This window comes from Callithrix jacchus, chromosome 1 (assembly GCF_049354715.1).
Source record: "Callithrix jacchus isolate 240 chromosome 1, calJac240_pri, whole genome shotgun sequence".
NCBI lineage: Eukaryota > Metazoa > Chordata > Mammalia > Primates > Cebidae > Callithrix > Callithrix jacchus.
Window position 1 is genome coordinate 191,453,185 of NC_133502.1, and position 25,492 is coordinate 191,478,676.

At 50.4% G+C, this 25,492-nt stretch overlaps 2 protein-coding genes across 11 annotated transcripts in view; one reads left to right on the forward strand and one right to left on the reverse strand.

Moving 5' to 3' along the window:
* Positions 1 to 1,307: 1,307 nt before the first annotated feature.
* Positions 1,308 to 25,492, forward strand: part of LOC108590381 (uncharacterized) — a 71,182-nt gene continuing 46,997 nt past the window's right edge. For both annotated transcript variants that reach the window (XM_078334703.1, XM_078334717.1), the window contains exon 1: positions 1,308 to 1,724. The gene's annotated coding sequence lies outside the window, so the exon portion shown is untranslated. The remainder of the gene's footprint in view (positions 1,725 to 25,492) is intronic.
* Positions 1,329 to 17,458, reverse strand: LOC144577390 (uncharacterized). Of its 9 annotated transcripts, none has more exons than XM_078334801.1 (4): positions 17,222 to 17,458; positions 14,279 to 14,465; positions 7,523 to 7,652; positions 1,329 to 6,941 (listed from the first exon to the last, which is right to left on the reverse strand). In XM_078334801.1, the coding sequence occupies exon 4, from the start codon at positions 2,490 to 2,492 to the stop codon at positions 1,329 to 1,331; it is 1,164 nt and encodes a 387-aa protein (XP_078190927.1). In that variant the 5' UTR covers positions 2,493 to 6,941; positions 7,523 to 7,652; positions 14,279 to 14,465; positions 17,222 to 17,458. The 9 variants fall into 9 exon arrangements, with proteins under 9 accessions (XP_078190927.1, XP_078190935.1, XP_078190919.1 ...); XM_078334809.1 differs by having other exon boundaries at positions 1,329 to 6,808; positions 7,527 to 7,673; XM_078334793.1 differs by having other exon boundaries at positions 7,523 to 7,673.

Below are 25,492 nucleotides of genomic sequence, written 5' to 3' on the forward strand. Positions count from 1 at the left end.
GGATGGACGTCAAGGGGGAGGTGATCCCAGATGCCTGGGTCTCCTTTCTCACTAGGACCTACCTGGGCTTTATAACACTGTTTTAGTTTTATTTCATTTTTGCTGTTGCCTTCTAGTCTCTGATACTGGTGTTCTATTTAGGGTAGCAATACAGAGTTTCTCTGAAAAACACACTTACCATCATGGAAAAGCCGACATAAAGAGAAAGCATTAACAGTATTACAAGTGGGTTGGGTGTGGTGGCTCACACCTGTAATCCCCACACTGGGAGGCAGAGGCGGGTGGATCACTTGAGGTCAGGAGTTCGAGACCAGTCTGGCTAACATGGTGAAACCCTGTCTCCTATGAAAACTACAAAAATCAGCTGGGCATGGTGGTGCATGCCTGTAATCCCAGCTACTTGGGAGGCTGAGGCAGGAGAATCTCTTGAAACCAGGAGATGGAGGTTGCAGTGAGCCAAGATTGTGCTACTGCACTCCAGTCTGGGTTACAGAGTGAGTCTCCGTCTCACCAAAAAAAAAAAAAAAAAAAAAAAAAGGAGTATTACCAATGGAGAAAGGGTCCACATTCGTCCATTCCTTTTTTTTTGAGATGGAGTCTGGCTCTTGTTACCCAGGCTGGAATGCGGTGGCATGATCTAGGCTCACTGCAACCTCTGCCTCCTGGGTTCAAGTGAGCACGTGGGGCTAATTTTTGTATTTTTGTAGAGACCGAGTTTCACCTTGTTGACCAGGCTGGTCTTGAACTCCTAGCCCCAGGTGATCCGCTTGCCTTGGCCTCCCAAAGTGCTGGGATTACAGGCGTGAGTGCTTGCCCCACCTCTTGTTTTAGTTTTAAGCTGGGAGAAGTAATAACAAACAGCCTGTGATGGAAATCACAGGGAGAGCGGAGAGAGGGCAGAGTTCCGGGATCAGTGTTGGCTTGAAGGGTCGGGATCTTGTGGAGGGGGTGGTCGTGGCTGGAAGCTGGACGGGTTCAGCCTGGTCCCAAGAGGGAAGGGAGTGTGGGCGCTACCTCAGTAGGTGCGTGGGGGAGCTGGTGGGAATTTCTACTTATTCCTTCAATAGAAGCGTATTTATTGGGTACCCTTTGAGTGCCAGGCTCTTCCTCAGGGCTAGGATAGAGGTTCCATTTTCTTAGTGGCTTGGGCACCGGGTCAGCAGCTGAGTGAGAAGATGGACGAGGTGAGAGCAAGGAGGAGTAGGGAAAGGACGGGGCGGCGTTAAGGATACAGCAAATAACTGGAATTCCGTAAACACTGGGATGATGCAGGCAACGCCCTTAGCACGGTCCCGGCAGGGGGCGGTGGGAGACGGCCGACCCAGGTCCTAGGTCCTAGCGGGTGACACCGTCCCTTCCCCACTGGAGGACATCGAGCTAACAACTCTCTGAACTTCCGTTTTCTCATTAGTTCCGTGGGGAAAACGGGATTGTAACCAGTAATACCCGCAGCGGGGAGGCCGGGGAGCGCTCCCTACCTGTTGGCCCGCGGGCCAGGGACGGTCTGCACCCGCCTGGGTAAAAGCGAGGGGGCGCCGGCCTGGTGCGGGGACCCAGCAGGGTTCGGGGAGCGGGACCCACGGGGCAGGGCGAGCCAGGGCTGACGCCGCCCCGGACCGGAGGGACGGTGCCGCCTCCTGCCGGGCTCCGGGCCCTGCCATCCGGCCGCCGCGCCGCTCGCCCGGGCCCCAGCTGTCCATTGCCGGCCGCCGGAGGAGCCAGAGGTACCAGGGGCCGCGCCGAAGGTGCAGCGGACTGGGGCTCCAGGCGGGTCCTGCAGCTCCCGGTGGGGAGGGGGCACCTCGGGAGGGCAGGCGCGGGGGGGCGCGAGGGGCTGGGCAGTCGCCCCAGCCCGGGCCACCTGTTTTGGAGGCGACATTTGTGCGCGCACGGTCCCCGCGCTGCGGTACCGGCCACTGCCTCCACCCCAACTGCGCCCCGAAGTGGAGCCCGGCGGCTGGACCCGGAGCCCCGGCCCTCGCGGGCAGGACGCACCCGGCCCGGGAGCCCTCGAGGTCAGCCCCGCCCGGCCGGGTCCCGGGGCTGGAGACCGGACGTCGGGGAGAAGCCGAGTCCCAGGCAGGCTCTGCCCCGCGACCTTGGACGAGTCGCACTCCTCCATCCAGGGGGCGCGCGGTCCCGCGGGAGGCCTGGGCGCCCGGCGGTGCTCGCCCCAGAGCGGATGCGACTGGGACTGGGATGGATAGCGGCCGGCTGGAGGGGGCTCTGCCGGGCTGGAGGCGTCGGCGCCGGCCTCTGGGAGGGCAAGGATTTGGACCTGCCCGGAAGCGGGAAGGGCCCTCCCGGTGTGGAAAACGGCCTCGGTACGAGCTGGACGCTGGGCGAGCCGGTCGGAGTCGCCCGGCCTCCACGCTCGCCTGGGATCCGCAGGCGCCCCTCCCTCCTCTCCAGCTGGGAAAGGTTAAGGGTTGAGCGGGAGCGCAGCTGGGCTTGGGAGAGGCTCTGCTGGGGCACCTGGTCCCGGCGTCCATCCCGCTTCACTGCCGGGGAGAGTCCCCTTCCCACGGTCTCATAATCTGTCATCTGGGAGGACAAGTTCCCACCTCCTGGATAGTCTCGGCTGAGCCTCTGGCCTTGAGAGGGTTAAAGCGCCGTCTCCCCTGCACCCACCCAGGTTTCCGTCCAGACACCCTCTCTGCGGCTTCCTCCCTTCCCCAAAACCGAGCGACTGACTGTTCCGCGAAGGCCCCTTGGGGTCACTTACCCTGCATTCAGCGAATAGCCCCGAGCACCTGATGTCTCAGGCCAGGTCTGGCTTTCCGCTACCAACTGCCCAAAGACTTCCCCTTTGTCGCCTCCTCCCAAAGAATGGGAGAGCCACCCTTCCCCTTCCCAGGGTCCCATAGCAGACGGATGGGCCAGGCCTCCCTGAAAACTTCCCACAGCCCTCTCCTGCCGCAGACCTTCTCCAGGACCGGAAACCCGGCCACACTGGGTTTCCAGCTGAAATCCCCAAAAACAGGGTCCCCAAATCAAAGGAAAACAAAATTAAATGGAAAGAAAGGGCAAGGAGAGACGGAATCCTCTCTGTCAATAGTTTTTTGTTCGTTTTTTAGGGTCTTGCCCTGTCACCCGGGCTGGAGTGCAGTGGTGCAATCCTAGCTCACTACAGCTCAAACTGCAGGGCTCAAGCGATTCTCCCACCCCAGCTTCCCAAGTGGCTGGTTCTGCAGGCACACGCCACTACACCCAATTTTGTTATTAGTTTCGCTTTCAAACATTTTTCTAATGCCTTGGGTGCCTGTGTTGCTTGTCTGCTGGGACAGCTCAGTCTTAGAGGATAAACTCTGAAATGGACAGCCATCTAAAAAATGTGTTTTGTTTCCTTGTACTAATTGAAGCCCTCTAGCTGCCTAGGGTAATGTGTCCGTTAATTTCGAGTTCCTGTGATGGGCCCGGGGACTCCAGTGTGGGACAGGGTTGGGAGAACCTCTGCAGGTGGCTTGTGTGGAATACCAGGAGGTTGTGACCTACCACATCTGCCCCAGCCAGCAACTGCCAAGCCCACCTGGCTGTGGGCCAATGGGTTCAGACCTCCAAGGATGCAGTTCATCTGGGATGCAGGTCCTGGAAGGTGGTGGCAGGTGGATAGCTCCACCACCAAGCCGGCCATCTGAGTTCTGGGGTGCACCTCCTCCCACTCTCCCCAGCTGCCTGCTTCTTTGGGGACCTTCTAGGTGTGCTCGCAGTGTGCTCACAAACTGCTGTCGATAACCCTGCATTTTCTTTCTTTTTTTATTTTTGAGACAGAGTCTGACTCTGTTGCCCAGGCTGTAGTGCATTGGCACAATCTCAGCTCACGCAACCTTTGACTCCCAGGTTCAAGCAATCCTCCTGCCTTAGCCCTGCTAGTAGCTGGGATTACAGGCACATACCACCATGCCCAGCTAATTTTTGTATTTTTTTTTTTTTTTTTGAGATGGAGTTTCACTCTTCTTATGTGCGGTGGCGCGATCTCGGCTCACCGCAACCTCCACCTCCTGGGTTCAGGCAATTCTCCTGCCTCAGCATCCTGAGTAGCTGGGATTACAGGTGCACGCCACCATGCCCAGCTAATTTTGTTGTTGTTGTTGTTTATTTTTTATTCAATTTTTTATATTTTTAGTAGAGACGGGGTTTCATCATGTTGACCAGGATGGTCTCGATCTCTTGACCTCGTGATCCACCCACCTCGGCCTCCCAAAGTGCTGGGATTACAGGCTTCAGCCACTGCGCCTGGCCTGTATTTTTTTTTTTTTTAAGATGGGGTTTCACCATGATGACCAGGCTGGTCTTGAATTCCTGACCTCAGGTGATCCACCCACCTCAGCCTCCCAAAGTGCTGGGATTACAGGCGTGAGCCACCACACCCGGCCAGTTTTTGTATTTTTAGTAGAGATGGGGTTTTGCCATGTTGGCCAGGCTGGTCTCGAACTCCTGACCTCAGGTGATCCACCTGCCTTGGCCTCCCAAACTGCTGGGATTACAGGCGTGAGTCACCGCACCCCGCCACCCTGCATTTTCATTGGCTTACTGCATCCTTCCCTTCAGATTGGAAGCTCCTGGAGGGAAGGAGTCTTGTCCAGATCTCAACGCCCGGTGTCAGACCTGGCACCTGGCAGGTGCTTTGTGAATGTTGTTTGAATGAATTAGCTAAAAGAAGTAGGAAAAACCATTCCTGTTTGCATACTTGTGGATGACTATTAACATTTGCCTTTTTTTGCCAGACTTTTAAAAAACATGTTTTTCCAGTGGGGCGAGGTGGCTCACGCGTGTAATCCCAGCACTTTGGGAGGCTGAGGTGGGCAAATCACTTGAAGTCAGGAGTTTGAGACCAGCCTAGCCAATATGGTAAAATCCTTTCACCCCCAAAATACAAAAAATTAACCTGACGTGGTGGCAGGTGCCTGTAATCCCAGCTACTGGGGAGGCTGAGGCAGGATAATGGCTTGAATCTAGGAGGCAGAGGTTGCAGTGAGCTGAGATAGTGCCACTGCACTCCAGCCTGGGTGACAGCAAGACTCCACCTCCAAAATAAATAAAAAATAAAACTTAATAAAATAAAAACACATTTTTCCATATTTGAATATCTTGTCTATATAAAATATTTTTCCATTAGTATAATTTCTTTCTTTTTTTTTTTGAGATGGAGTTTCGCTCGTTACCCAGGCTGGAGTGCAATGGCGCGACCTCGGCTCACCGCAACCTCCACCGCCTGGGTTCAGGCAATTCTCCTGCCTCAGCCTCCTGAGTAGCTGGGATTACAAACACACGCCACCATGCCCAGCTAATTTTTTGTATTTTCAGTAGAGACAGGGTTTCACCATGTTGACCAAGATGGTCTGGATCTCTTAGCCTCATGATCCACCCACCTCGGCCTCCCAAAGTGCTGGGATTACAGGCGTGAGCCACTATGCCCGGCCCTCCATTAGTATAATTTCATGAGCATTCCTCATCTCTCATTTTGTATATTTTCAATGCTTGCATTTTGCTAGCACTCAACTCGTGTTGAGTTCTTGGATCTCTTTTCACTTAAAAAATATATATATTTGGCTCTTTTACATAATGTTACATTGAATTTATACATACATTTGTACATTGCCAGTTATTTCCTGGGAAGGAATTAACCTGGTAATCAGTGCATATGAACTTTTAGAATGGCTGTATATTTGTATACCCAGCTAGATATTTCTTGGTATTTCCTAGAAAGGAAATCCCTGGATCGGGCCAGGCGTGGTGGCTCATGCCTGTAATCCAAGCACTTTGGAGGCCAAGGCGGGCGGATCACATGAGGTCGGGAGTTCAAGAGCAGCCTGACCAACATGGTGAAACCCCGTCTTTATTTAAAACAAATAAAAATAAAAAATAAAAAGAAAAAAAGAGGCCGGGCGCGGTGGCTCAAGCCTGTAATCCCAGCACTTTGGGAGGCCGAGGCGGGTGGATCACGAGGTCAAGAGATCAAGACCATCCTGTTCAACATGGTGAAACCCCGTCTCTACTAAAAATACAAAAAATTAGCTGGGCGTAGTGGTGCGTGCCTGTAATCCCAGCTACTCAGGAGGCTGAGGCAGGAGAATTGCCTGAACCCAGGAGGCAGAGGTTGCGGTGAGCCGAGATCGCGCCATTGCACTCCAGCCTGGGTAACGAGAGCGAAACTCCATCTCAAAAAAAAGAAAAAAAGAAATCCCTGGGTCAGAGTATGAACATCCAGGCTCTTTGTATGTTGCTTATTGATCGGTTTGAGCTCATCAATAAGGTTTTGACCCTTGTCGGGTCTCTGTGTGGCAAAGATCTTTCCCCAGTTTATAATTTGGCTCTTACTTGTGGGTGTGTGTGTGCGTGGGCGCGTGTGGGGGTGTGTATGTAAGTGAGAGAGAGAGAGGAGCAGCAATTTTTTTTTTCTTTTTTTTTTCCAGATGGATTGCAGCCATTTATTGAAATTAAAGACATTTTTTAATCTTCTTGAGATTCCATATCAGGCTGTCTACAAAGGCCACTGGGAGGCAGAGGATCATTTGAACGCAGGAGTTTGAGCTGTGGTGAGCTGCAAAGGGCTCACTACAGCCTGGGTGAGGAAAGACCCTTTCAAGGGCCAAACTGCATGCTTGCTTGCTGTGGTCATTAAACTCTAGTTTTTAGGTTAGCAGGTCTGCCTGTCAGAAGATGAAAAATTCCATTTAAAACAGATATGCCTGCATTTCTTCAAGCATGAATTCCAAGTCCTTTGCTTCTTTAAAACTTGCTCCACAAATTGCTCCACACGGTGTAGTCAAGCTGACTCTCCATACCTTTAAAAGGTCTCCAACATCTGCACCTGAAAAAGTTTCACACCATTTCCCAAGCAAGCCATCCATGGATAAAAATGTTACCAGCAGAACCCATAAAGCTGGTCCAGGCAAGCTGGACTCCACCATTTCAACTTCCAGCTTTCTGTGTAATGCCTGTGTGCCAACAGCTTGAGTTAGGCTTGCTCTTTAGGACTTCAGCAGCTATTCTCATCCTTCCTTTGGGACACAACTATCCATAAGGTGCTACTGAGAGCCACATCGCATCCGCACCTAGCTCCATACCCGATAAAACTGGCCTCCTACCTCGAAAAGCGCAATTTTTAAATTTTACTTTATGTGTGTGCTTTCTGATGAGGGCGAGTTGGCTGCATTTGAGCTGATAGGAAGGCCAGAAGAGAGCTCAGCTCGCTCAGGCCCAGAAGGAGGTATAGGTTAGTAGGCTGAGGTCCCTGAGGGCTGAGGAGGTGGGAGGATGCAGTGCTGCACCTGAGGGACCTTCTGAGCTGGTGAGGACAGGAGGCAAGAGGGAGGGGCTAGGGGGACACTTGAATTGGCTCTGATCCCCCCCAAAGGGAGTTGGAAAGTCAACGGAAGGGAGGGCTGCAGTCCCTTGGTGCTTCCTCCCTGGGAAGGAGCAAGTATGAACACTCTCACTGATGGACTATGCAGGGAGGGGAGAGCCTGGCTCAGGGTGAGTCCAGGCAGGGCCGGTTCAAAGCAGGCTGTCCACATACCTACCACATGCCCTTGGTGATTTCTCTTCTCTCCGAAACTCCTCGTCTTGTGGTTAGCAGGAAGTGGCACTTTGAGTAAGCGTCCTTTTCCTCTCCCATCTGCCGCCTTTGTCTTCCCTCTGGACAGCTCCTGGGGTGCAGGCCCTGACAGCTGCACGGAGTTGGCCACAGGACTGGGGGAGCCCCCTTCCATTCCAGGTGGGTGTCCACATACCCTCCCCTGTGCCCACACTCTCGCCCACCACAAACCCACTCCAGCAGGAGCACCACAGCCTTCTGGGGTCATGCCTGTGCAGAGTGTGAGCTGGCAGACGGGGAGCCAGGTGGGCAGCACATGAGGGCAAAACAGGAAGAGTGTCTCTCTTCACCTTTGCTGTTTGAAAGTCATTGTCCCAGGACCCAGAGACCCCCAACCCTCTGTGGCCATCACTGGCTCTTTTCCCTTGAGTTGGGGGTGGGCCTCTATCTATTGAGCCCACATGAGGTGCCTGTGGCCTGAGGCCACTGTTACCTGACCTTACCATACCCTCTCAGCCACCATGTTCTTTATTCCTTTTTTTTTTGAGATGAGTTTCACTCTTGTTGCCCAGGCAGCAGTGCAGGGGTGCGATCTCAGCTCACTGAAACCTCTGCCTCCCAGGTTTAAGCAGTCTTCTGCCTTACCCTCCCGAGTAGCTGGGATTACAGGCATTTGCCACCATGCCCAACTAATTTTGTATTTTTAGTAGAGAGAGGGTTTCTCCATGTTGGTCAGGTGGGTCTCGAACTCCTGACCTCGTGATCTGCCCCCACTTGGCCCCCCAAAGTGCTGGGATTACAGGCATGAGCCACCACACCTGGCCCACCTAATGTATTTATTTATTTTCTTTCTTTTTCACTTTCTTCCTTTCTTTCCTTTTTTTGACAGGATCTTGCGCTGTTGCCCAAGCTGGTGTGCAGTGATGAATCAGTCTCCTGGGCTCAAACCATCCTCCCACCTCAGCCTTCCGAGTAGCTGTGACTATAAGCACATGCTAATTTTTATATTTCTTGAAGAAATGGGATTTCACTATGATGCCCAGGCTGGTCTCGAATTCATGGGCTCAAGCGATGCTCCTACCTTGGCCTTCCAAAATGCTAGAATTATAGGAGGGAGCCACCATGCCTGCTCTCGCTCTCTCTCTCTCTCTCTCTCTCTCTTTTATTTTTTTGAGACAGAGTCTTGCTCTGTTGCCCACTGCAGTCTCCTGGCTCACGTAATCCTCCCGCCTCAGCTTCCTGAGTAGTTGGAACTACCATGCCAGGCTAATTGTTTTATTTTTATTTTTTGTAGTGATGTGATCTCCCTATGTTCACATCAGGCTGGTATTGAACTCTTGGCCTCAAGATTCTCCTACCTCAGCCTCCCAAAGTGCTAGGATTATAGGCATGAGCCACCATGCCCAGCCTCTGGCTAATTTTTTTATTTTTATTATTTTTTTTGAGACAGAGTCTCGCTCTGTCACCAGGCGCCACGCTGGGGTGCAGTGGCGCGATCTCGGCTCACTGCAACCTCCACATCCGGGATTCAAGCAATTCTCGTCTCAGCTTCCCAGGTAGCTGGGACTACAGGCATAGTCCACCACTCCCAGCTAATTTTTTTGAATTTATAGTAGTGACAGGGTTTCACCATGTTGGCCAGGATGGTCTCGATCTCTTGACCTCGTGATCCGCCCGCCTCAGCCTCCCAAAGCGCTCAGATTACAGGCTTGAGCCACTGCACTCGGCCACATTCACTTGATTAACGTGCCTCCTCTCCCCCTAGAACAATACCTGGCCCAAAGTGGACTCGCAGTACACGTTTGTCAAGTGAATAAATGAAATTCAAAAGAATGGAGAGGCTGCGGCATTCCAAGCTGTAGGTGACAGTGTGACTGGAACACAGGGTGAAACAAGATGAAGCCATGCAGGCTTGAAGAAGCCGTGATCACATGTGAGCTTGAGATGGGAAGGCCAGACAACCATCACAATGATGTCGAGATGTGAGGTCTCCTGTGTGCTTTGCATCATCTGCAAAGAATCCTTAACCAGCTCCTAGATGGCCAGGTGGGTCTGCCGAGCTGGGGAAAGGCAGCTGAATCCAGCTGCCCAGCTGAAGAATGTACACCTTGAGTCTGCACTCGGATCACTAAGTAGGATCAAGAATTCAAGCCAAGGCGGTCGAATACCAGTGCCTCTGATAGAAATTTACCTTAAAACTCAATAGCCCCCAAATGTCCTTGGAGGATGATGTTCTCTTATCCTAATCAATGGGAAGTAGAACTCTCAGTGCTGCTTAAGCCCTGTTTAAATTCCCTTGATTAGGCCGGGGGCGGTGGCTCATGCCTGTAATCCCAGCACTTTGGGAGACCAAGGCGGGTGGATCACGAGGTCAAGAGATCGAGACCATCCTGGTCAACATGGTGAAACCCCATCTCTACTAAAAATACAAAAAATTAGCTGGGCGTGGTGGCACGTGCCTGTAATCCCAGCTACTCAGGAGGCTGAGGCAGGAGAATTGCCTGAACCCAGGAGGCGGAGGTTGCGGTGAGCCGAGATCGCGCCATTGCACTCCAGCCTGGGTAACAAGAGCGAAACTCCGTCTCAAAAAAAAAAAAAAAATTTCCTTGATTGTAATATCCCTTTCCCCACCTTTCTTTGGCCTCAGCTAAAGAGGAGCCTGAAGCTTTCATTAGATGACACTGACCTTTCAATAAAGGATCCTTCCACAGACAGCTGGGGAACATTCTTTTCCAGCCACCTGACTGGCGGTTGAATGGGTTTAACGGATCTAAGATGATAAGAGAAGGCTGGTGCTGAATGCATTTAGCCAACTTGTTTCTAGGACAATAATTTGAGTGAAAACCTTCTTGTCATGCTTGACCAGCCCTGTTAGAGGGAGCCAGGCAGGTGTGAAGTCCAGTGCCAAGTGTGCGTTTGTGCGCACACACGCTTGTGACAGCAGAGCCTCATTTGGGAATATCCCTTCCAGGTCTTGGTTCTCAGTCAGTGGTAACCGTCAGAAGCACTGACACTTCTGACCTCCATTGAACTTTTTTTTTTTTTTTGAGACGGAGTCTCATTCGGCTGTCCAGGCTGTAGTGCAATGGCATGTTCTTGGCTCACTACAACCTCCAGCTCTCAGGTTCAAGCAATTATCCTGCCTCAGCCTCCCAGGTAGCTGGGTGTCTGCCCCCATACCCAGCTAATTTTTTTGTATTTTTAATAGAGATAAGATTTCACCATGTTGGCTAGGCTGGTCTTGAACTCCTGACCTCAGGTGATCCACCTGCCTCGGCCTCCCAAAGTGCTGAGATTACAGGCATGAGCCACCATGCCCGGCAAGTAATTTTTAAATAAAACCAAAACGAGGGTTTTCTGATTCTGAACCTCTTCAAAAGCCCCACCCACAGAGGCAGTTCCCATCTCAACTAGTGAACGTTTGAAAATGGGGAAGGAGATTTTTTTAAAAAATTGATTTGTGTTTGGTGTACGTTACAGGTTAGAGGGAATGGACTGCTGGTAGTCTTGTGAGTTCAAGCAGCTTTGGAACAAATTGCTTTCCCAGATCTAAGGGCCTGTGCCAACCTGTACTTTCTCTTAGTTTGTTTTCTGGGACTTGCTGTTGCCCAGACTAGACTTGAACTCCTGGCCTCAAATGATCCTCTCCCTTCAGCTCTCAAAGTGTCACAATTACAGACACATCTTAATAAGGACTCCAGTTTAATACTCAGACTGAAATGTAAAGCCACAAGATGGTTTTCAGCAGAGAAATGACAATGGTATGACTTAGGTTTCAAAAGAATCACTTGGATTGCTGTCTTGAGAACAGATTTAAGAGCCACAGTAACAAAGCAGGGAGCCTCACTGCAGCCTCAAAGTCTTGGGCTCAAGCAGTCCTCCCATGCCCCAGCCTCCCTAGTAGCTATGACTACAGGTGGGCGTCACCATGCTTGGCTAATTTTTATGATTTTTGTAGAGATGAATTCTTGCTATATTGCCCAGGCTGGTCCTAAATTCTTGGCCCCAAGTTATCCTCCCATCGCAGCCTCCCAAAGAGCTGGGACAAGTCTGCCCCACTGCGTCCAGCCCATGTATAACTTTTCACTCCCTCAAAACTTAAGTACAAATAGCCTATCATTGTCCAGAAGCTTTACCGATAACACATATGGTTGATTAGTATGTATTTTGTGTATTTGTGCCTGCACTGAGCCATGATCGCATCACTGCACCCCAGCCGGGGCCACAGAGCAAGACCCTATCTCCTTAAAAAAAAAAGTTATACACGTGGTTTTGACTGCATGGAGGGAGGGTTAGTGCATCATCCCTCACACTGTCCAAGAGTTAGCTGTATTTCTCTATAATAATGTTTAATTCAACTGCTTTTTTTTTTTTTCCAAATAAACAGCAAAACTGTCTTTCTTTTTTTTTTTTTGAGACGGAGTTTCCCTCTTGTTACCCAGGCTGGAGTGCAATGGTGCGATCTCGGCTCACCGCAACCTCCGCCTCCTGAGGCAATTCTCCTGCCTCAGCCTCCTGAGTAGCTGGGATTACAGGCACACGCCACCGTGCCCAGCTAATTTTTTGTATTTTTAGTAGAGACGGGGTTTCACCATGTTGACCAAGATGGTCTCGATCTTGTGACCTCATGATCCACCCACCTCGGCCTTCCAAAGTGCTGGGATTACAGGCGTGAGCCACCACGCCCGGCCTAAAACTGTCTTAATGAGTGTGTTGATTTAAATTCTGGCACAAGATTCTGATTTTGTCATGAATTACCACTGAATTCACTAAGAGAACATCAGAATGTTCACAACAGCACCTTTGTAAAAGCAAAAACCTGGAAATGGCTCAATAGTCCAACAGTAGAATTGACTGTTATTGAATTGAATATATGCAATAAATTGAATATATGCATATAATTCATACCAGAGCGAAAATGGTACAATTACCGCTATCTACATAAATATGGAGTTTTTTAAAAAAAAAAGTGAGCCAAAGAAGAAAATGTTTCCATTTATATAAAAATTGAAAAATACCAAAACTAAACAATTATGTTAGAGTTTTTTTTTTTAAGTCAATAAAGTCAATGGAATGATAAACACAAAGTTTAGATGAGTGGCTATCTCTGAAGGGAGGGAAAAGAAGGCATCAGAGAGGGATACACAGGGAACTTCAAAGGCCATGACATTCTTTTTTCAAAAACTTATATGGTGAGGACACAAGTTATTTATTTTTTTAACCTTACACATACTCCACAATTTTTAATATCTCAGTATTACAAAATGTTTTCTAATTGCCCAAAATCACTATTCCTCCTCCCTCACTCTAGTTCCTTGGTTGTGTAGGGCTGAGAACCCCACAGGGTTGTGGGGTGTCCCTTATGCTGTGCTGATGTGCAGTATCTCAGAAATAGAGACAGAACACAGAAGTACAAGGAAAACACAGCTGGGTTCAGCAGGGCCATGCCACCTATAAGCGGAATCAGGTGAGGCCCTGAATGTCCAGAAGCGTCAGTATTACTGGGTTTAGGTTAGGGGGCAGGGTAATGAGTGAAGCCATCTTTAAGGATAGTGATAGGATCGTGAGCCATAAAACAAGGGGTCCATCCCCATTAGGTCACCTAGGCCAGAAGGTGGACAGTGTGCAGCAAGGGGTCCATTCCCATTAGCTCATGGAGGTAAGGAAGTGGGCCATGTGCAGTCAGGGGTCCACCCCCATTAGGTCATCGAGGCATGGAGGTGGGCCGTGGGCATTGAAGAGGGTGCAGTGTGCAATACCTCTATCTATGGGCAAGCTACCTTAAAAAGATTGATAGGAGGATGCTTTAAGTCACACAGCAGTGACAGAGCTGTCAGGGTTACCGCCACCTGCTGGCAGCTTCCAGTGGGTTCTATAGGAAGATGCTTTTCGAGCAGCACAGTAACAGGAGCTGATAAGGTTCACAGTCACCAAAGTGCAATTATCCAGAGGGGTTTTGAGCCCTTGGATGCTCAAGGGATTGCTGGTCTGAGGGCAGCCCTCCACAAGAACTGGAGCAAGGTCCTATAACTCCTTTATCAAGAGGAGTGGCCCTTGCCCCAAGCCTGTCATACAGCAGGTATCTTATGATATTGAACACTGCTGTCTGGGCCATGGATTCTTGTCCTGGTATAACTGTTTTCCCTTAAATCATGCTCTGCACTGTATCTGCTCCAGACATTTGTCCGACTATAAGCTGCTTATTCCTTAATTCATGCTCTGTACCATGTCTACTCTAGGCATTCCTCTGATTACGAGCTAAGATATAGTTTTATATGTATGTGTGTGTATACATATAAAACTATATATTATACATATAAAACTATATATTATAACTATATCTTACATTTAGTTATAAAATAAAGTTATATACATAAAACTATTTCTATATATATGATGTATAGTTATACATATATCTTCTAACTATCCATATATATATGGAAATAACTGAGTGGTAAGATATTCTTTAGGCACTCATTCTATGAACTAATATATGATTATATATAGAGGATTATATAAAGGGAAATAACTGAGTAGTAACACTATAAACTGAGACATTCTTCACCTCACTCTATAAACTAATATATGATTATATAAAGAATTATATTAAAGGAAATAACTGAGTAGTAATACTATAAACTGAGATATTCTTCAGATCTTAATTGTGCCAGGATTCTGCTTAGCTCTCCTTCCTCGGTGCCTATATGGGGGGTTACTCTCAGGTTGGCTCCAGCTTACCTGGTAGCTGGGTGTTAGAGTACTGAATTCCTGGGGCTGACTGCATGGTCTCTGCCACTGCTTCATTCACAGGAGGGGTGGGGGCAAGCACCCGGTGCCGGTGAGGAAAGCCTCTGTGCTGCCAGGGATTTGACACCGCTGGGCTGCATACGGCAGTGACTCCTGGTTATCCAAACGCCGCTTCATTCTGCGCTCAAGCAAAAACCAAAAGCGATAGCATGCAAGTCAATTCTCACTCCAGTATGACAGACGCAACATAGGACCAGTCACCCACATTTAATAGAAGCTTGACTTCCAAAACTGATAACACCAAGCTAGAAATGCACAGGCACTGCCGAGGGTAGTGGAGATGCAGGTCCTAAGTGGTTTAATTCTGGGTAGTATTTTGGATATAGAGCAAGTAAGATTTGCTGATGGATGGCATATGAAAAAGACAGTAAAGAGTCTACAACGCCTCTTAGCTATCCAAGAGGAGACACTGAGTGGAGACCTTGAGTGGCCCACGAGACATATTAGTCCACAGTAGAGGGAGAGATTCCACTTAGAGTCATCAGGGTTGCTTGGATTTTAGAAAGGTAGTATGGTACATATAATGTATCATCTCTCTCTCCCAGCTAAGGCTGGGGCAGCTCTCCATAATCAAGCAGTCACATTTCTGCATCACGCGGGACAGCCTGGGTTGGGTTGCCCCCCAAAATTAGTTGTGGAACTAGATTTACCAAAAAACAAACGAAACCTTTTCATTTCATAACTGCAAATAAGGAATGTGAACCTGCATATCCTCCAATAGCCCGCATGTGAGCAAGCTAGCCCTGGAGGACACCAAGAGGACTCATGAAGGGTCCACTGTCATGCTGGGAAATATGGGTAACATACAAGCACACAAGACAGAGAAAGGGTAGGGAAAACAAAAGCAAAAGGAGGGGCAAATAAGAAATATATCAGTTAGAAATTGCCACCAATGACTGGGCATGGTGGCTCACATCTGTAACCCTAGCACTTTGGGAAGCCGAAAAAGGAAGATCTCTTGAGCCCAGAAGTTCGAGACCAGCCTGGGCAACACAGGAGGACTTCACCTCTACAAATATGTTAAAAAATTTGCCAGGTGCATTGGTGGCACATACCTGTAGTCCCAGCTACTTGAAAGGCTAAGGTAGGAAGATTGCTTAAGTTCAGGTCGACACTGCAGTGAGCTGTGATCACACCACTGCACTTCAGCCTGGGCAACAGAGCAAGACTGTCTTGAAAGAAAAAAAAAGGAAATTCTAAAACATGGTACAACAGGGATGAAAGAAGCTAGGCACAGCAGCCCACGCCTGTAATCCCAGCACTTTGGGAGGCCAAGGCGGGTGGATCACAGGTCAAGAGATGGAGACCACCCTGGCCAACATGGTGAAACCCCATCTCTACTAAAAATACAAAAATTAACAGGGTGTGCTGAGGCTGAGGCAGGAGAATCGCTTGAACCTGGAAGGCAGAGGCTGCAGTAGGCAGAGATCACACAACTGCACTCCAGCCTGGTGACAGAATGAGACTCCATCAAAAAAAAAAAAAAAAAAAGACATTATGTGGCCAGGCGCAGTCAGTGGCTCCTTCCTATAATCCTAGTATTTTGGGAGGCTGAGGCAGGTGGATCGCCTGAGCCCAGGAGTTAGAGACCAGCCTGGCCAACATGGTGAAACCCCATCTCTACAAAAATACGAAAGCCGAGGGTGGCGGCGTGCATCTGTAGTCCCTGCTATTCAAGAGGCTGAGGCAGGAGAATTGCTTGAACCCGGGAGGTGGAGGTTGCAGGGAGGTGGAGGTTGCAGTGAGCTGAGATCGCGCCACTGCACTCCAGCCTGGGCGACAGAACAAGACTCTGCCTCAAAAAAAAAAAAAAAAAAAAAAAAAGTCTAGTGCCTAACACAGTACCTGTGACACAGTAAGTGCTCAATAAATATAAGCTTTTATTATCTAAGGGGCGAGGAGGGTGTGTTTTGAAAAACAAAGGCCTATAGAAAGTAAAGCTTAACAAACTCTTGACTGGTGGAATTGCCCAGAAAAGTAAGAAAGCCTTGAAAAGCACTATGCTATACTACTGATTGCCATGCACATAACCTTTTAATTCCAATTAAAATTCCCAGGTACTAACATCTGCCACGCATGGCTGTCTCTGGTCTTGTCTATTCACACAGAAAATGTAAACAGAATTATGCTTTACCAGGAATCTTGTCAAATTACTATACACCTCCTTCCTTAAAAAAGAAAAACAAAAAACTTGCTCTGTATGTAAATTATTAAAACCCTCTGAATTACAAAATTCCAAGACATAGGGTGGGGCAGATCTGGGCGCCCAAACTCCCAGCACGATCCGACAGCGGGTTCCGCCTCCTTAGCAGTGAGGCGGAAACCAGGAGGGGAGAGGGAGACAGACAAGCGGAGAAAGGGAGCAAGGGGACTGGCAGCACCATCAGTACGACCCTCCAGCCAACCGGATCTCGAGGAGGTGGAAGAACTCAGACTTCACGCGCCCTCCCAGCCGCGCCCAGAGTCGACTCGCGGAGACCCCCTACCCGTCCCGGACCCCAGCAGGGCGGAGCCCGGCCGCAAGCCCGAGGCCCCGCACACCCGGGAGGAGAGGGTGTGATCCGTTGTAAACCGCCCTCAGCGCGAAGTTGCCCAGTCCCTTTCTCCACAATTGCACGGGTGCGCGGGTCCTGCCTCAGAGAGGCGGCGCGAGAGCCTGTCCCACTCAACGTGCAACCGGACTACACTCTCCTCCTCCCTCGCGGAGAGCCACCCCGCCCTGCCTCCCACCCGCCTCTCACAGCCACACACCTCCAGCCCGTCTGCTCTGCGGGAAGCCAAGGAGGTCAGGCCCCCTCACCGCATACACACCCTAGAGTGCGGCGTTACCCGCCACCAGGCTCCCGCCCGACCCCCGGCCCCGCGTGCTCTCACCGCAAAGCTGTTCGGCCGCTAGTCACTGCGCGTCCCTCTCCGCGTGAGCCACGAGCTCAGCACGGAGGCCGCCAGAAGGGCTGGGGGCACAGGCCTACCGAAGCTGACTGGCAGCTACTTCTCCGCTAACGAAACGGTCACAGGCCCTGGTGCCCAGACTAGGAAGGAGGGAGGGAAGATGGAGAAACCCTCAACCGCCTTTACCACCCGCCACTTCTCCGTTACCAGGGAAATACCGCCCCACCCTGCAGAAGAAAAAAAAAAAACAAGCTTCGTTCCAACATTGGACACAATACCCATCCATCAAAGCCTTAGCCAATCACCGAGCCTGCCTGCTGACTTCCCGCCCCTCCCCCTTGCTCACCTTATCCAGCCCCTATCGGCGGGGAGCTTCCCTAACTCAACCCCCGCCTATTGAAGAAGTACCGCTGGAGCCCACCCTCGGCCTTGGGGTGGGCGGGGAAGCAGGCAGTTCCACGTGTGCAAGGGGGCTTTGGAAGCCGGCAGCTCCAGGTGTGCAGGGGGGCTTTGGAAGCCAGCAGCTCCAGGTGTGCAAGGGGGCTTTGGAAGCCGGCAGCTCCATGTTTGCAAGGGGGTTTTGCAAGCAGTCACCTCCATGTTTGCAAGGGCCGCGGGGCGAAGCCGCGGAGTTCCTGGGGGTTTCCGCACCAGCTGTGCCAACTCCTGCCGGCTCGCAGCCTGCCAGGTTCCGGGACCGAATGCTGACTCGACCCCCAGGGGCCAGGGAGTTCAGAACCCCGGCAGCTCACAGGGCTAGCGGCGAGGCGCAGGTGCTTTTCCCGTAGCCTCTCTCGCCCCGGGCGGCCGCCCCTCCAGCAACGCCAGTGTTGCCCCCGTCCCGAGTCCAAAACAAACGCGGGCCCACGGTTTTGGCGCCTCACCGGAGCGCGCCTAGCACCCCCTCCGACAAGTTTGCGGGCAGAAATAAAACCCTCGGAGCGGCTGCCGCCCTTGCTCAGCGTGGGGAGCAGACACTTCTTGAATTGCTGCCTCTCATTAGAGTAACATCTTCAATGCAATTGGCCTGTTGTGTATTGTAAGTGCCCACAGCACTGCAGGACCCCCTCCTCCTAAGCCCAACTTTGACTCAGTCTCCCTTAGGCAGCTGGTGAACACAAGTGTAACCTGGGAAACACGAGCACTGGCCCATGGTCTCCTGCCAGGAGCATATCAACAGTGGTCTCCACTTTGAATGTGTTTTTCTCATGCTCATGGCTCATGGATACAAGAGATCCTGAAAGATTCAAATACAGGATATGCCAGAAAAGTGATCTGGGTACAAGGAAACTTCCTGCCCATCCCCAGGAGCATCTAAATCAGCCTCTGGCCAACAGCAGGTGGCGCCTCGGTCGTTGCCCCCTGCCAGCTTCTCCACTGAAGGTGCTGTGGACTTGAAGCCATCAGGAGATTTGGAATGGTTGTGATTTACACAGCAGGGCCTGAGTCTTGGTGAGGAAGGGTAGGAGCAGGGAGCTGCTCACTCAGAGCTGGGTCAGCCTCTGACCCTTCTTAGCCAGGCCTGATTCCAGGCTGCTCGGGCAGCTGTTCTGGTCAATAGGTACTGAGACCCTGGCAGCTTGTCGGCTTCATTCCCTGAGCTGTCCAAGCACCAGCCCCACAGGCCACTTTTTCACTTAATGAATCTTAACTGCCCAGCAGCCTGGTTTGGTTGGTTGAAGATGAATCTGATTCTAAGTTCAACTGTCACAGGGGCAGTTGGCTGGGAACGTCCTGCATTCTGAGTCAGCTGGGAGTCAAGGAGGCTACTGGTCATTCAGAGAGGTCACCCAACCACAAGGAAGTCACCCCACAAGGCAGATACAGGGTCAAGTGTGGGTAAGACAGACACAAATTTGGGCCCCCAAGGCTTCAGCAGGGCTTCCTTGGGGGAAAGTCTTGCATTTTGGGTGAGGGGTTGAAATGTCAAGCCAGGAGTTAAGGCAGGGTTTGGGCCCTTTTCTTGGGCCAGGCACCCCCTCCAGGGCATCAGTGTCTCCCTGCAGCAGTGTTGGGGTATAAGAGGATTTGGAAATGGATGAGGGTCCTCACTTTGGAGTCCAGGGTGTGGACTCCTGGTCTCAAGCATTCAGGGATCTTCATCCCCAGGGAACCAACTAAATTCCCTGCCTTAGCTTCATTACTCATCAGCATTGTTACTCTGAGCAAATCACTGAATCTCTCTAAATTTCAGTTCCCTGAAACATAAAATAGAAGTCAGCTCCCACTCTTCCCATCCCACGTCACAAGAGATAACAGATTTTTTCCCCCTGAGCTGTAAAGCATCATGTCCATGCCAATGTGGAAAGGTGGAGCTTTGTCCTGCCTTGACCTGTCACCTTCCATGTCCCGTCTCTGGAGGTCACCAGTGCTGCGTGTCTTCCAGATGTGTAACTGAACACCTGTGTAGAACAGCACTTATGAAGTACCCATCATCTTTCTTAACGCTGTGTCTGCATTTATATTTAGCCTCGTAACAGCGTAGTAATAAGCAAGCCCTAGTAACAAGTTCACATCCTAGAACTGAAGCTGAGGACAGAGGAGCTGAGTGACAGTACCAGGAACACGTGGCTTAGATTTCAGGCCGGGCACAGGCACCATGCTCTGGTCACTGTGTCGTGCTGACTTTCTACATTGTTTCATCTAAAGAAAGCAACTATTCCCATGCAACTCATCTGTGGGGTATTTTATGCACATCACACTACAGGATCCCATTTTCTAATCCCCACTTGATTCACATGGGTCCACTAGGTAGCTAGTGATAAAGAGATCCAGAATTTAACCTGGGAATACATTATTAATACTTTTGCCAGGAAGATGTCAACACCCCTCGTTCTTGTAAATGCATTTCCCAGTGCCTTCATAAAGGAATATGAAAAGAAAAAAATAGATTGAAATAAAGCATGTACCTGGGGGTAAATCCTTGGGGAATAAAGTGTACCCTCAGGCACTGGTGTGGGAGGCCCTGGTGCTTTATCTTTCTCTGGCTCTGGCCCTCATTCTGGTTTTCTCCAGGTCCCTCCCTCTGGCAGAGGAACCTCTCATAAAGACAGGTTGCTCTGTCTTTTATCTGTCTTGGGCAGGACCCAAGGGAATTGCAAAGGGAAAGAGAAAGGCATTGCAGTCAGAGCCCAGAACGTGGGTCTAGACCAGTCTGAGAGATGGGCAGGTGCCCCATTGCCTGGTGGATGGGCAGGCCATATTCCCCTCTCCGCCACCCCCTCCCAGCCCTAATGTGTGCCCAGAGTTTTGAGCAGCACCTTCTTGCTGAGGGGAGGTTTTGAGACTCCAGTTGTGAAGGAAGCATTTCCACACAGCAGAAACGAAGGCTTAGATGTGCCTTGAGTACCCTACTGTGTGCTGGCTCTGTGGCATGTGCCCCCTCTTCCAACCTCCCAGCTTCCAGAGGGTGGGGAGTAGGTCAGAGGGACTGCTCCCCAGGGGGTGGGAGCCCCTCAGAGGGACTGTGATGTCTGGGACATCAAGGAGGGGAGGGGATGTCTACATATAGGCTCAGTGCCCACAGGGACCTCTCGAGGGGTTTGTGTGGACCAAGAAAATGCAAAACCCATACACACAGCTTTCTGATTACAGAAGTCCATCTGAGCATATTTTGGAGAAATGCATGTACATGGTATGCTTGAAATGATCTTCCTAAATACATTCCTTTAAGGGGAGTCTGTTCCAGTTGGCGAAGTTGTGCTCTCTGCAGAGGCTTCAGACTCCTCTGGCTGCAACCTGAAGGCAGGAGGATGCATGGTTGTTGCGGGTGCAGCAGCACCCCTACCTGCATGGAAGCTTGTCCTACCTCTGCGCAAGGTGGACTCCAAGTGATTGTTTTTGGAAGTTGAAGGTTGCTGTTGCCATCAGAAACAGATGGACAAAGGATAAGAGCATCAGTGTAGCTGGACGCAGTGGTTCACACTTGTAATCCCAGCGCTTTGGGAGGCTGAGGTGGGTGGATCACAAGGTCAGGAGTTCGAGACCAGCCTGGCCAACATGATGAAACCCTGTCTCTACTAAACATACAAAAAATTAGCTGGTTGTGGTGGCATGTGCTTGTAATTCCAGTTACTCAGGAGGCTGAAGCAGTAGAATCTCAACCCAGGAGGCAAAGGTTGCAGTGAGCAGAGATCACACCATTGCACTCCAGCTTGGGCAGCAGGGCAAGACCATCTTAAAGAAAAAATAAATAAATAGGTGGAAAATAAACAGTTCCATTTACCAGGAACATACTCTGTAGAAGAAAATGCCATAATGACCCCGGACCGGGGAAGCATTCTCAAACCCAGCTCTAAGACGGCAGTTAAGGCGCAGTGGGGGAGGGAAAGGTTGCAAAGTTGCCAGCTTTGCAGCCAGGCAACTCTGAGATTTGCCGCTTCCTTACTGTGTGACCTCGGGTGGTTTACTTAATGTCTCCAGGCCCCTAATCTTCCTCATCTATAAATGGACATAATAATATCCAGCTTATAGGGTCATGGGGAAGATAAAAACGTGAAACTTTATGTAAGGAACTTAGCACAGTACTTGGAATGTTAATAGAAGGGAAGAAATGATTGTTATTATCATTAGTCATACTACATTTTATTTATTTATTTTTTGAGAGGGAGTCTTGCTCTGTCACCCAGGCTGGAGCATAGTTGCTCAATCTCGGCTCACTGCAACCTCCACATCTGGGTTTCAAGCAATTCTCCTTCCTCAGCCTCCCAAGTAGTTGGCACTGTAGGCAGGAATTTTGTATTTTTAGTAGAGACAGGGTTTCACCATGTTGGCCAGGCTGGTCTCGAACTCCTGACCTCAAGTGATCCTCCCATCTTGGCCTCCTAAGGTGGTGGGATTACGGGTGCGAGCCACTTGCCCAGCCCATTTTTAAAAAAAAAAACAATTTTGGGCCAGGTGTGGCAGCTCATACTTGTAATCCCAGCACTGTGGGAGGCCTAGGTGGGCAGATCACTTGAAGTCAGGAGCTCGAGACCAGTCTGAACAACATGGTCAAACTCTGTCTCTATAAAAATAGAAACAAAAAAGATCTGGTGGTGTGCACCTGTGATTCCAGCTACTAGTGGGGCTGAGGTGGCAGGGTCACTTGAGCCATGATTGCAACACTGCACCCCAGCCTGGGTGACAGAGTGAGACCCTGTCTCAAAACACACACACACACACACACTCACACACACACATACACACACACACCCCAAAATTTTTCCACCTGTGTAATTTTCTTTGAAGAAAGTTATATGGCTGGGCATGGTGGCTCACGCCTATAATCCCAGCACTTTGGGAGGCCAAGGCAGGTGGATCACCTAAGGTCAGGAGATCGAGATCAATATGGCCAACATGGTGAAACTCCATCTCTACTAAAAAAAGAAAAAAAAAAAAAATTAGCCAGGCATGGTGGTGCACTCCTGTAGTCCCAGCTACCAGGGAGGCTGAGGCGGGAGAATAGCTGGAGCCTGAGAGGTGGGCATTGCAGTGAGCTAACATCTTGCCACTGTACTCTAGCCTTGGTGACAGAGTGAGACTCCATCTCAAAAAAATAAACAAATTGGCCAGGTGTGGTGCCTCACACCTGTAATCCCAACACTTTGGGAACCAAGGCAGGTGGGTCACCTGAGGTTGAGCATTCAAGAACAGCATGACAAACACGGAGAAAATCCATCTCTACTAAAAATTCAAAAATTAGCCAGGCCTGGTGACATGTGCCTGTAATCCCAGCTATTTGGGAGGCTGGGGGCAGGAGAATGGCTTGAACCTGAGAAGGAGAGGTTGCAGTGAGCCTAGATCGGGCCACTGCACTCCAGCCTGGGCAACAAGAGTGAAATTTCATCTCAAAATAAAATGAAGTAAAATAAAATGAAGGTTGTGTGTGTGTGTGTGTGTGTGTGTGTGTGTGTGATTAGCATATAATTATATAGAATATATGTCTAGAATATATATATATGGGATCTTTTGATATTTCGTTTGATATATATAAAATCCTCAGTATGTGATTATACATGGAATGTATGTATGGAATCTTATGATTGACTTTTTTCATTCATCATAATACCCTTGAGGTTCATCTGAATTGCTGCTCACTTGCCCAATGAATGTTGGGATTGGTTGCAGTTTTTGGCTACTGTGAACAAAGCTGCTATGCACACAGGTTTATAGTTTGTTTGTTTGTTTGAGATTAAGTCTTGCTCTGTCACCCAGGACAGAGTGCAGTGGCCCAATCTTGGCTCACTGCAACCTCCACTCCTGGGTTCAAGCAATTCTCCTGTCCCAGCCTCCTGAGTAGCTGGGATTACAGGTGTGCACCACCATACTGGGCTAATTTTTGTATTTTTAGCTGAGTGGGGTTTCACCATGTTGGTCAGGCTGGTCTCGAACTCCTAACCTTTTGATCCACCTACCTCAGCCTCCCAAAGTGCTGTGATTAGAAGTGTGAGCCACTGTGCCCGGCCTGTTTTTGTTTTTTAAATGTGAACATAAGTCTACATTTCTCTGGAATAAATGCCCAAGAGTGCAATTGCTGGGCTGTATGTTAAGTGCAATTGCTGGGCTGTATGTAAACTTTTGTATTTTTAGTAGAGACAAGGTACCTCCATGTTGGCCAGGCTAGTCTCAAACTCCTGATCTGAGGTGATCTGCTGGCCTGAGGCCCTCAATCTGCTGGGATTACAGGTGTGAGCCACCATGCCCAGCTGGCTCTTCTCTTGTAAGACTGAAACTCCCTACTAGTTAAAGACAAACTCCCCATTCCCTCCTCTTCCAGCCCCTGGCAACCACCATTCTACTCTCTGTCTTTACTGTTTTGAGTATTATTTTGCTTTCGTTTTGAGATGAAGTCTTGCTCTGTCACCCAGGCTGGAGTACAGTGGCTCAATCTTGGCTCACTGCAACCTCTGCCTCCCGAGTTCAGGTGATTCTCACGCTGCAGACTCCCAAGTAACTGGGATTACAGGCATGTGCCATCATGCCCAGCTAATTTTTGTATTTTTAGTAGAGATGTGGTTTCTGCATGTTGGTCAGGCTGGTTTCGAACTGACCCGGCCAGGCAAGTTGGCTCACATCTGTAATCTCAGCACTTTGGGAGGCCAAGACGGCAGACCACAAGGTCAGGAGTTTGAGACCAGCCTGGGCAACATGGTGAAACCCTGTCTTTACTAAAAATACAAACATTAGCTGAGCATGGTGGCGGGTGCCTGTAATCCCAGCTACTCAGGAAGCTGAGGCAGGAGAATTGCTTGAGCCTGGGAGGTGGAGACAGCAGTGACCCCAAATCTGCAACCTCCTCCTCAGGTTCAAGTTGTTCTCCTGCCTCAGCCCCTCCAGTAGCTGAGATTACAGGTAGGCGCCACCATGCCCGGTTAATTTTTGTATTTTTAGTAGAGATGTGGTTTCAGCATGATGGCCAGGTGGCTGGGATTCCCCCGCCTCACCCCAGATCCCCTGGAGAGGCCAGCACAGCCCTCCTGTGGGTGGCACAGAGACAGATGCGATGAGGGTCCCTCTCCCTGGGAAGGGGCAGGCTGGGTCCAGTCCGCAGGGCACCTCCGGGCGCTGACCTAGGATGGAGTTGAGATGCGGCAGCGCTGGACCCCAGGGCCCCTGACTGCCTCCTGGGGAGCCGGGTGACCCAGGCAGCCCCGATGAGGCTGCGGGTGTCTGAGCTCTAGCAAGGCCCCCAGGCTCCCACAGGACGGATGCGAACAGGGAGGCTGGGGAGGCCCTGCTGCCCTTGGGACTGTCCCTCTAGCCCCCAGCTTTCCGTGTTTTTTTTTTTTTTTTTTTGAGACGGAGCTTTCGCTCTTGTTAAACAGGCTGGAGTGCAATGGCGCGATCTCGGCTCACCGCAACCTCCGCCTCCTGGGTTCAGGAAATTCTCCTGCCTCAGCATCCCGAGTAGCTGGGATTACAGGCACGCGCCACCATGCCCAGCTAATTTTTTGTATTTTTAGTAGAGACGGGGTTGCACCATGTTGAACAGGATTGTCTCGATCTTTTGACTTCCTGATCCACCCGCCTCGGCCTCCCAAAGTGCTGGGATCACAAGGGAGCCTGGCCTGCATTCTGAGGCACCACACTTGAGGGACCCCAGAGCTCCCGCCAGGCCGCTTCCTTTGCAGGTTGTGAAGCTGATGTCCAGAGGGGGGCAGGGGCAGGTCCTGGAAGCTCCTGAGGCAAAGAGAGCTGATCTCAAGTTTGGGGTCCCAGGGCTCCACTCCTGTGATCTCTAGGGCTCTAGAGCCGGGAGGAGAGACTGGGCGC